Raw genomic sequence first — 12,514 nt, 5'->3', positions numbered from 1 at the left:
AATATAAACTCTTAATAACTTTACACAACGTTTAATAATACTATACGTCACGAAGTTCACCGGGTCAATTAGTAAAAAAAAAGTAACATGTAAAATTTCATCTACGGGAAACAAGTTTTCTCTCAAACTGGTCCCAGGATTTCAGGTAAAAACGTATTCTTTTTCACTGAGACTCTGAACTTCATAATTTTCATAATTTTAGTCATGTTGACATTAGACTTTCATAATGAATTGAAAGGGGTATATTTTCAGTAGACATTGGGAGAGAAAGGTTCTTGGATTTCTACTTCATCTTTATACAAAAAAGTGGGAAACTTTTGAGTGAATGAAGACAGCACAAAAAAGTATTTTCGATAGCACTACTTCCATATGAACATTTAATTATACGAAAATCACTTCTTTTCCATTCTTTTTGAAATTGAATCAGATATCATTCACAGGAATGCTACACGACATAATATATGAAAGAGTAACGATTTGAAATTTCTCTTAGATGGAACAGTATCATTATTAATGGCGAACATCGAAGTTTTGGAAAGAGACACTTGTTTTGTTACCATATCAGCAGTGTTCTGGATAACATTACCAGATGAAGCACTCGATTCATTCATAACATTACGACTTCATATCACGGATGAGATACATCTACTCTTCATGTGCAATTTGATATTGGAAGGATCAAGTAGTTAATAATAGATACTGTATCAATGTATATGATTAAATTAGCCGAATATTTGATAAAAATCAATGATATCATATTCAAGTACCACTTGATTGTGGGACTGTCAATGAACAGTTTTCAAAACCGCAACACATGTTTCACTATACAATAGATTCTTCAGGCGTGTTCAATTATAACTTTTGTAAAAGCACATTGAGATACAGGTTCGCGGTTTTGTGAACTATTCAGTGAAAATCTCACAATGAGGTGTTATCTGAATATGTTAAAATACTCTTTTATATATAGAAGAAAATTTAATATTGGAATACATATTTTCGAAAAGAATTCATATCGATATGATTTATTTTTTTCTAGAAAGTTTTCCATTTTCATATCCGAATGGATTGAATGAAAATTTTACCTGAAGGTATCGTCCATATGTTTTTTATAGAATCGGTATTCATCTTCTTTCTGCTCCATAATAACCTTCATTTGTTTATAAAGTGATTCTAGCTCTTCCTTTGCATTAGCTAACTGAATTTTAGTATTTTCATGTTCAGATTTCAGATCGAATAGTTCATTTTCCAACTTTTCTTTTTTGTTTTTGTAATCCTTCGTATCCCTAGAATCATATATTATTCAGAAAATTTGAAAATTTCAATGCACTTTTGAATATTCTTATCTCAACTGGATTATAAATCACAGTATGCAACAATGAATTATTAGCTGAGAATGATATTGTTATTTGATCTCACAGTTTCTGATTTTCCAAAGCTCTCATTACATCTACGTGCTGCTTTTCCTTCTGTTTCAGATGATTACATTCGCTAATGATGTTCTGGAGTTCGCTTTGCTTTGTTGTTAAAACCTGTGAAAAATACGTTGAATAATTCAATTTTCATGTATTGAAAATGTTACTTACATTGGAGAGCTGTTCAATTTCACGACTATTATCAAGGATCATCTGTTTGGACTCTTGAATCTCTTTTTTATAGAGATCCTCTTTTTCTATCGAAGATTTTATATTCGTTTCAAAATCTGGAAACATAAATATTAACGTAACAATGTGACGTAACTGTCGAATTTCTCAAACCTGCAAGAATTTTTTCACACAGTGAATTTACGTGATTGATTTCCTTAGTGAGTTTGTCTTTTTCTTCGTTCAATGTTTCGATCTTCCTCTCCTGTTCGAACTTTAATTCAGCAAGTCCTGTTTTCTCAATCAGGCATGAGTTGAACATATCCTTAGCTTCCTACAAATATATACTTTGATCGGTTTTGGAAATCGGTTTTCATGTAGAATTAGTAATCACCTTTTCGCTCTTCCTTGTTTCATTCAAGTCATTGTGCATTTTCTGCAAATTATTTTGTAAATATTCAACACTATTTTCCAATTCCTCTTTTTCCTTGCGAAGCTGAAAATTGAGTTTTGAAGAATGTTTTTGTAAGGAGAAAATTGGTTGTAAATTCACACCAGTCCATACTGAATGCCACATTGCCTCTGTAGTTGATTTCTTTCTATGATTCCAAATTAGTTTGGAGAAAAAATCAAATGAATTCAGATTTATGAAAACTGAACCAATACCGGACTCAAAATTGCCATTAAATGGATTTGATTTTCAATCACATCACATTTGTTGTTTTGATATCATAGATACATTCAACTACCATTATACTATATTCATATTGTGACAAATTAAAGAATTAACTGTCTTAAACAAATTTATTTTTAACAATATTTCACTATCACAACTAATTTATATTCAACACTTAGCAACTAACGCTCAATGTATCTTCACTGTTCGAATTCTTTATTTAAATGCACGATTCGGTATCTAAATACAGACTCTCTCTCTGAACGAGGAGCCGACCTTATACCGGTAACGATCGTTCTAGATTCTTCTAGTGGTTTCGGTACCTATCTATACTTTTCGCGGCAGTTCGCGGTGAGTCATGTGTTTGCTGACTGAGATATCGGTCAGGGCCGGCTTCAGATTCGTTACTATATATATTTCATCATGAGGTATCATTGCTATATTCTGAACCGAAACAGATATGAAGATGATCAAATGGGAAAAAGGTTACTATCGTGGGAAACTGTACAATGGTCAACAAAAATATACAGAGACTCTTGCCCTTCTCCAGTTATACGTGGAAAACTGAAAATGCTCTTTTTGGTTTTTGATAAATAGAAATATTTTAGATAATCTAAAAAACAGGAAAAAAAGTTTATATCTCGTTCAAAGTGTACTATAACGATGTAATAATGAATGTTTGATCAAACGTTCCGCGTTATCACGGCCACCATTAACTGTATTTTCAAATACGTACCTGTTTCTTTTATTACAAATATTGACGAAACGATAACATCACAATTCAGTGGTATATGACGCTTGTTATTCATATAGCGTCAAAATATTTTATTACATGTATATAGCATTCAAATATTGTATTACACGGCGGATATTCAGTGGCAATTGATTTAAGTAGCCATGAAACTAATGGTATGAAAAATGTAGATTTGTTTCATAATACGAAGGCTCATCGTGAAAGGAAGGACCTAGAATGTTTGTTCCCAAAATTCCCAACCAAATATTTATTCCGAACCTTTCCTGGAAATTGGTTTCTCAATGTGACTGTTCATTTGTATTATTCCACTCTTAACGAATATTTCTGTTGAACCAATTCTTGGTGAATTATGATTCGTCCGTTCATGTTATATTTTTACCAATATTTGTAACTTTTCTATTACAACATCTCAACCACGTCGAAAATCGTACTCTTTTTCCGTAATCCCTCCCATTAGGATGAATTCTGCGTATCTGGTAGCATCTGGTAGATTTTATAGAAATCCCAAGTTCATGGGCAATTTCTCGTGAAGAACAGTCTTGATAAAAATAGTTTTGTAACTGATCAATCATAAATGGGAAAAAAATTCACTCTGTTAATCTTTATGAGGTGATATTTGCTTACCCAAAACATTTGTTGGATTCTTCAAACCTCCAGTAACAACACATTTTTCTGGTTTTATTTCTGTCAAATTCTCTATAGTCTCCCAATTTTCTTTTTCTTCGGAATACGACGATTCAAGTATAGCTCACCATACATATTTCTTGCCAAAAGAGGATTTCTATTTAATTTTGCATGAGTAAATAGCATATCAGTTATTCGGTTATTCAAACGTCATTAACGTCTAACAAAAATGGTACACAAATGCAACTAATATTTTTGATACTCGCAGGATTGAGAATTATGAAAATATTCGGTATTGAAATTGATCCAGGAGAAATCTTCCTTGAAACAAGGATTACTGTAATACAAAATTTTCCATAAAGGATTCGTAGTGTTGGGTATATTCTTATCGAAATTATTGGCTATTGTCTGAAGTATGCCAATAGTTGAATACTTTTTGAAGAAATCAAAACAAAAGAACTGACGACAACAACGTAATTTAAAATTGTTGTCACTGATAAGTAGCAACACTACTTATTTTGAATTACGATTAATCAATGTTTGTCATGAAAGAGACAAGTCCATTGAAAAAAAAGTTAGAGAAGGCCGTGCTGACACGAAACGTTTAGTTATATATCAATTGTTATATCGTTACAGTACATTTCGAAAACGATAAAACTTCCTTTGACTCTGTATAACTCGAGAATGACGTGAGTGAATTTAATTCGACCACTGAACTGTTGCTCACGAAATTTATCTTTTACGGTTTAGAAAGAGCAATGTAACCACATAATAAAAGAAACGACCTGTATGTATAATTGCCACAATTTCAGAAAAAACGTTTGGTACTATTCGATCATGGCCTTTGAACCCCTCCGGATTTTGTCAATAATTATAATTTTACTGTTTTGAGGCAGATTTCCACCAAATGGACTTTGCGACTAGTTTCGTTTCTAAACATAGAAACAAAAAACTTGTTTGAGCTTCGAAAATAAACTCGAATTCTACGAAACAAACAGAAATAAGTCTGAGTCGCGCGTTTTGTTGAGAAATGTTTTTTATCGTTTCCACTACAAGAACAGTTTTCATCATACTTTATCTAGTTCATGTTTCTATAATGGGTGCGATTTTTTTATAATCGAATCTTTTGAGCGAAAGAAGCGAAAGCGAAAAAAACAAAGATACTAGATGAAATAATCGTTAAGAAGATGAATAGATTATGTAACGGGTGAAATTATGGCAGAATTATCGTTTGATAATTTTTTAAGAATGTCTAATCATCTCATTGAGAATTTGTTATATGTACCGGGACCAGACATTTTCAGAATATAAATTACATATATGTTATATCTAAATAGTTGCTTGTTGTTGTCGCCGAACGTTTACTTATTGCGAACTCTGTTTACAAAAACACAGATAAAACACTACAATTTTTTTGATCTTTTTGTCTGCCGACAGGACACTTCGTTATTGAAAAAAACAGTCATCCAAGACACAAAGTCTCCAAAATGTTTTCTTATTTTGACAACTCAAGTTTTTGTTTTGTCGAAATCGAAACAGTTGCTGTTTGTTGAGAATTTGTTCGTTTGGTGGAAATCCGTCTTTATGAAATAAGTCGTACTTATCGTAATTATGGAAAACTGATAATAAAATATTATTCAAAACTTGAATAAATATCATTATAGTAATCATTAGATGGACACTTAGCACTCCGTATATTCTTTAACTCAAAAGAAAATAGATTTTCAAATGGTATCCTAACTGTTATGGAATCAATTTGATTCAATATTCAATCGAATGATTTATTGACATTATGCTTTCAACAAAAATCTACGCATTTGTAGATGACACCTCAAGTTGGAATGATTCTATGGAATATAAGAGTTGTTGATTCGAAATCACGTCATACTGGGCACTGATCTGGCAAAATGACGAATGTTGAAAAATAAATGCATGTTTTACAATCCAATAATGCATATACTATACTCATATACTATAAAAAACAACTTCAATAACTCGCGATGATAAATATTTCTTTAACACATTTTCTCATGTAAAGGCCTAGTTGAACAACAATATGTGTCAATTCATTTAACAATGTTGAATTTTCGCAAATAATTAAAAATTTGAATGAGGAAAAATCTATTCCAGTAAAAATGCAGTTCATAAAATAACGAAAAGATTGGTGGGTTAATGATGTCTGTCGACCCTAAACAAATGAAGTGTTGTTGAAGGTTGATTCTTATTCGTCAAACGCCAAAAATTGGAGTTTCAATGTGAAGCATCCAAAAAACAGTGCATTTTTTAGTTAAAACTGACAGAAGTTTCCTGAATTATCCAAAAAATCTTGTTTTCATTTTTGAAAGAAGCGAGCGGGTTCAAACACAAAATTGTGAAAATCACCCTAAATAAAATTACTCGTTATCACTTCATAATCCACTTCATTCATATACTTGTGATATCATAGAAGTTTGACCGATTAAAAGTTCTTGGTTCCGAAAAAAAATTGAGTTTGAAGTGAAAATAGTATTTTTAGAATACTGCAGAAAGTTGTTTTTCTACAAAACAACTCAAACTTCAATGATACATACAATAAAGTTTTAACGTGAATGCTGCAATTGATAGTTCTTGATCATTTGAAGAAATAGCATATAATTGCAGAATCAGAAATGCTCTTTTCACTTCAAGTTAATTTTTTTAACTTAGCATTTTGAATCCGTCATATTTCTAGCGCATATTACAAGTACTTAAACAAAGTCAATTGGGGAATGGTAACGATAATTTTGAATGTGGTGGTAATCAGGGTATAATTAACTAGCTTTTGATATTAGGAGCTCTTATAAAACATAATTATACATATTTTTCAAACAACTTTCAGAATGGTTTCATGAGTTTTCTCAGAAAAATACATTGTTTTTTTTTACTTCATGTTGAAACGTTTAATTTTGGCATTTACGAGAATTTTGGCATTTACGAATAAGCTATACCTCCTTTGTATTGGGTCTACAGACATCATGAACTCACCATTCTTTCTATTTTTCTGTAAGCTACATTTTTACATTGAACAACTTTTTTGATAAAATACTTACTATTTGGGTTATTCGCGACTAACAGTCTGAAAATGTGGATTGAAAAGTTGACACTTCCACTCGCAAATAAGTGATAATATATTAACTTTTAGAATAAACCCTAAATGATGAGAGTTTCCAAAAATCAGTCATCAAGCTGAACCTGTTTCAGCGAAAGATTTTTCACCCACGAAAAGGGGTGCCACCGACTCCCAGGGTAAAAGCGACCACCGGCACATGGTAAGCTTTGTAGAGGAGAGTGAAAGTAATGTAAACTTTCTTTCTCAGATTTTCAAAAAGAAAAATGAATATAAAGAAACCTGAATAATGAGTTTTTCAAGTTGATTAATATTTTCATTGTATTTTCCGACTTCGAAGGTGATTTTATCCTGAAGTTTGTCAGATTTGCATTTTTCTTCATCATATTTGGTTTGTAAATCAGTCAGCTTTATTTTCGATCCATTCATTTCCGTAATGAGACTTTCAATTTTTTTATTTTGTTCGCTATGTGAAATTCTAAGATCGCCGAGCTGAAAACAATCAACAATTACTTTAAATAATTTCATCACCTTTAAGAATGTACTTCTTTCAAAAGTTCTTCCCGTTCTTTCCTAGGGTATCTCGTTGTCTAACGACAATCTTCAGATCCCTCAATAAATCTTTGAGTACTGTTCGTTCCTTCTTTTGGAAATCCTCATACTTCCTCAGCTGAAATAAAAAGTTTCGATTTTCAAACGCCAAAAGTAGTGGTACGTATCAGATATTGCTTCAGTTTGGTCTCAAAACGTTTACATTATTCGTCAACAACCTAAATCAATAACGCTTATTGCAAGAACTTTTTTCATTCAAAAAATGGATTCGGTACGTAATTTGGGGAATATTAGCGAAAACAAATTTGTAAACTTCAAAAGAGCGGTTCAGCGAAATGAGACGTGACGTCACCAGATATACAAAATGTGGAGCTTGCTGGGAATCGCCAAACTGTATGGTACTCATATGAAAAATAAAAAGTTAACAACGCTCTGCAAATAGATATGCGACAAGAGGAGTTATACGAATGAGCTTGTTTTTGTTATGAGGATCATTTTGATGTTGATACGATGCATTTATCTAAGAAATACTGAAATTAATGAGTTTATACCTATCAAAGAATAAGTTGGACAAAACTTATTACGTTTCGATGTATTTTTCGGAATGAAGATACTTCATTCTTGAACTAATTTACTATTTTTTGGCCTGCCCTTTATGCTGTTCAACTTGAAGCCATTCTGAATGTATCTAATTTCATTAACGAACATGTACTAGCTTTCGGTGGTGTTGAAATTTCGATTATGCTAATAATAAAAAATATTCAAATTTAATAGATAGCAATAAATACGAGTAAGAAAAAAATCTGTTTCTTTATTCTAATAAAATCAAAATTTTACAAGAAACAACATATAACAAATAATAGTTCCATTTGAGAAGAGTATTTAGCCTTATAGTGGTCACCAAAATCATGTGTGACTAGGAATATCGTAAAAAATGTTAGTTTTGTTCAATTCATGAAAGCATTTCAATTACTTGATAAAAGTAAAGAGTTAAAAACTTCAGTCAAAGTGTTATTCAACTATTTTTTTTAGCATTTACTTTCGTGCCAATTCGAATGATTCAATGTACTGAAAATTACCAATGGTGTGTACTCAATTTCGATTAGCTTATATATTGAAAAAACTATTTTTTCGCAAAGAAGTTCTCATTTATAATAACTTGACAAACAAAATGGAAAATTTTAATATCTGATCAAATATCTCATCAATATACCCAATATTTCTGTAGTGAGTGGATTGTCAATTTTGCCTTTTAAAAATCTTCGAGAGATCTTCAATTTTCATTTTACCTGACTATCCGCTGTTTGGACCACTTTTTTTTTCGAGTCATCCAGCGCCATATTCTTTCGTACTTCCAACGATAATACATTATTAAGCTGATCCTTCATTTGACAAACTTCGGAAAGCTCGTAGCATAAAGATAATTTCTCCTTCGTATCTTTTATCTGAATGTCATTCAGTTTTTCGACACTAGTTTTGAGAAATAGAATTGTTTTGTCCTTCTCGATGATTTCTGTCTTTAACTTCTTCCCCAATTGTTTGTTATATTCAGCAATCATCTGGAATGTACATGATAAATAATGTTATGAATGTAGGAATGTAGGAATGTAGAGGTAGACTTTAGGAGAAATTCCATGTTCGGCAGGATCCAACCATTTTTAGGCACTCCTTTTTTCAAGTTTCATTATTGATATTTTTGACAGATCACTTACTGTATTTTCAATTTGGTTGATGGAAAGTACGTCGTGAAGAGAGTTATAGTTTTAGGTATGGTTTTTTTTAAAGCCTACCCTACTTTGAGGACAGAAACAGACATTTGGAAGTGAAGCATATGATATCTCAAGAGAATTTATCGAGGTATATTGTGAAAGAACTCGAAATGCCGATGAATACATGTTAAAAGAAAAGTAGTAAAGTACTTTTCGTTTCATACGATTCACAAGTCTACAGCATTTTTGTGCGCGATTTATACGTACATACGTTATTTTTATTGCTTTTATACCTAAAAATGGGAATAAGAACAAAAACTAGTGCTGAATTTGTTATCATGTGTAAAGAATGAAAAATTCAAATCAATGAAAATAGATAAAAAATGGACTTAGAGATGATTTATTATCAGATACCAAACATCAATTTATGATTAATTTCCACAGTAGAAGTTTCGAAATAGATTTGAAATGTTTAAAAATGAAAAGTTTCATTTTTCCTGTCATGTTCTGTGGAAGTTTCTCTTATTAACCCTCAAATATACTTTCCCATCATGCTTTCTGTATTCTAGTTTGCGAAGGTTTCTCTTTGATGCAAACGTTATCCCCGTTTTTCCGAATAAGTTTCCATATTATCTTTATATTTATTTATTGAGAATGTAACATGTGCATCTTCAGAGACATAACACATCCGATGATGGAAAAATTCGTTATCATGTCAGTGATCAGCTTGTGATAATTTTGAGCTCTATGGTTTATAAGAAAACCGTGAACTACTGCTTCTCCTCATTGCTGAGTAATTCCGGAAAAATATCACAATCCATAATTTAGGAATGTAGGCTCTCACGGCTGGCGTCAATATTTTGGTTGATTTCTGAGTTTTGCCGTTGTCTTCTTCGGTTATAATCTACAAACGTTTCAACTGCAACTGCGGCAGTCATCTTCAGTGCCTCACTTGAAACGTTTGAGGATTATAATCAGGGAAGACCTCGGCAAAACACTGAAACCAACCAAAACAATCCATTATTTTTTTGAATTTTTTTCATTTGAAGGCCTACAGAAAATCCAGCTTCAATTTCCCTCTTTGAAAGCTTTGGAAAAAACTCTTCAAATATTTGAAAGCTTCAGACTCATGATTGACAGCCTTACTAATTGTTCAGTAAGACCCAATCTATTATGTAATGTAGTTTTAGGACGATTGCTTCCCACTTAATATTGCATTTTCTCAGTTCGTACTCAGTACGAACAGGCCGATGTATTTGGTGGTAGTAAGCGGCATCATTTCTGTTATCCCACAGGCGAAGATAACAGGAGTAGTGTATATCCACCTTGAATTCCAGCCAAAAATACACCATCTTGAAGTCTCCAAATAACTTTCCACTTGTAACCTATATATCAAATTGTAGTGAATAGCATTTTATTACTGTCATAATTTTCTTTGAGCTGTACGGAATGTGCCAGTGGAATAGACGGAAATTTGATCTCATTGTGTAGTAGAACAATTTTTCGACATCTTCTTGAGCTGACATTAAAAAGGCGCCATTCAGTTGTATGACATGGAATACCAATTTCTCAAATGAACCTTTCACGTCATGACAAAAATAGAGTCCATTTCTATGAAAAAGTTGTTCGCTAGAAATCAAAGAAGTCATGACTGGAGGAAGAAAACATGTTTGAAATTGAAGTTCGGTTCTCATATGTCTGATTTGGAGAATGAGCAAAATGGAGAGCCATAAGGAATTTGTGGACCATTACTAGGCTCAGAACAACCACCTTCCTCTTTTTAATGTCACATATTCCTTACGCGACCACGATAATTAGAAAAAAAATAAGGTTGAAGAAAATATTCGGCCTCCATAGTAGTTGAGTGGAAGTGCAATTAGTATCAAAACAGCACTTGACGGAAACCAACAAGTCAATTTTTTATGAGAAGGAAAAAAGAATTCATTTCAATGAGGTGAAAAAAACAAGGAGGCTGTAGGTCACTCGTATTATTTGGAAATTTAATCATTGGTTTTCGTTGAGTCAAGAGTATCTATTCAAAATTCAATTATATTGATTCAACTTTGTGTGACAGAAGAAGTGGATTTGGATTATATCAATAGTGTTATTTTTTTCGAATTGTCACTCATTAGACATCAATTTCTATGAAATTAAATTTTGATTTAAAAATTATAGACTTTTTATATAAGCTTCCCAAAAAATATTCAAAAACAAAGTGAGTTATGGAAAATGAATATATATAAAGTTTAATGGTCCCATTCTTCCAATATTTTATTATCAACGAGGTTAAATTGAATTGATTACTTGATAGCAAAAATAGTATGTAGTTGATCTGAAAAATATCTGAAATAGTTTTCAATTATTTGACACTGAGCTCCTGAAAATTTTCCAATTACCGCAAGTTTATTTGCTTCCTTGCTAATATCAGATACGGTCCCCTCAAGCTTTTGGACTCGAGAAATTTCTGATTTGAGGTGGTGAAATATTGCCTTCAATAAATCTTTCTCTTCCAAATATTTTTTTCTCTCGTTTTGAAGCGCTGGAATGAAAATGAAGATATAATGGGATCACATTAGACAATATGAACTAACAAATCACGGTTTCATGTTCTCTTTCGAATTGTTGTCTGAGTATTTTGTTATCTTTAGATATCTTTTCTAAATCTTGGAGTTGTTTCTGCAGATGTTTGTAGTTTGTCTCTTGATGTTCTAACATCGCCTTATTATCAGTTTTCAAGACATCCATTTGATCCAGGAGGCGCTGTTTCTCATTTAATACCTGAAAATACAAATGAATGGAGAGTTTACATAATTTATATGGTTGAAAAGATAAACAAAAATTGATGTGATGAGAACAGAGTGAAGCAAGTGAAGCATTCATTATGCAAAATCAGACCCGCCTCAGGTCTCATCAGTGCTGCTAGACTGAACCACGAATGCATTGAAGGACTCAACTGTCCTTGAAGAACAAGCTTGAGTGAAAAGAGGATATGATCTCTTTCCTTACGAGATGCCACCTGGGGATCGAGAGAAGACTCAATTAACGAATATTGAAGATAATCGAAATTGTCTAGGACGATCAGTTGTTAAGCCGAACTTTGACATCGACCGCTCAACGAGATTCGTCCTTTGTCCACATTCGTGGATTGTTTTTGTCGATTTCATAGATCGTGTCTTCGTAGTTCAACCTAACATTACTATTAATAACTTTATCTTTGGGCTTTGTTTTCATCTGGTTGCCCTGCAGTGATAGCTGAAATGGATCACAGAGGATCAATCTCGTTCGGTGGTCGATGTCGAAATTTGGCTTTGCAACTGACCGAATTGGAAAGCCTCATTTATTTTCAATATTCGTAAATTGAGTCTTGTCTCGATCCCATGAATAGGCATCTTCTAAAGGAGAGATATCATCTCCTCCATTAACTCAAAATCCGATGTTTTTTGCGGAATAATAATTGATCATTTCCTTTTAAAATTGTCTTTGAGATGATTTGCAACTTCACTATATTGGATATACATTTTATACACCTTTATC

At 32.3% G+C, this 12,514-nt stretch overlaps 1 protein-coding gene across 2 annotated transcripts in view; it reads right to left on the bottom strand.

The window, feature by feature from the left end:
* The window catches only part of LOC111512747 (uncharacterized), a 125,191-nt gene that overhangs the window by 18,304 nt on the left and 94,373 nt on the right, over positions 1–12,514 (bottom strand). The window contains exons 1-7 of one of the 2 annotated variants that reach the window (XM_023168897.2): positions 7,265–7,389; positions 7,002–7,211; positions 1,975–2,076; positions 1,755–1,914; positions 1,584–1,699; positions 1,417–1,529; positions 1,083–1,283 (exon numbers count right to left, since the gene is read on the bottom strand). In XM_023168897.2, the coding sequence (XP_023024665.2) occupies positions 1,083–1,283; positions 1,417–1,529; positions 1,584–1,699; positions 1,755–1,914; positions 1,975–2,076; positions 7,002–7,148 (839 nt within the window). In that variant the 5' untranslated portion in view covers positions 7,149–7,211; positions 7,265–7,389. Of the gene's footprint in view, positions 1–1,082; positions 1,284–1,416; positions 1,530–1,583; positions 1,700–1,754; positions 1,915–1,974; positions 2,077–7,001; positions 7,212–7,264; positions 7,390–8,560; positions 8,831–11,376; positions 11,520–11,571; positions 11,759–12,514 lie in introns of those variants that run through there. The other variant, XM_074171853.1, reaches the window with a different exon arrangement.

This window comes from Leptinotarsa decemlineata, unplaced genomic scaffold, assembly GCF_025532065.1.
Source record: "Leptinotarsa decemlineata unplaced genomic scaffold, Ldec_3_MD MMD2_tig00000035_RagTag_RagTag, whole genome shotgun sequence".
In the NCBI taxonomy this organism is placed as follows: domain Eukaryota; kingdom Metazoa; phylum Arthropoda; class Insecta; order Coleoptera; family Chrysomelidae; genus Leptinotarsa; species Leptinotarsa decemlineata.
The sequence above is the reverse complement of the archived record's forward strand: the minus strand, read 5'-3'. Positions and strand labels throughout refer to the sequence as shown.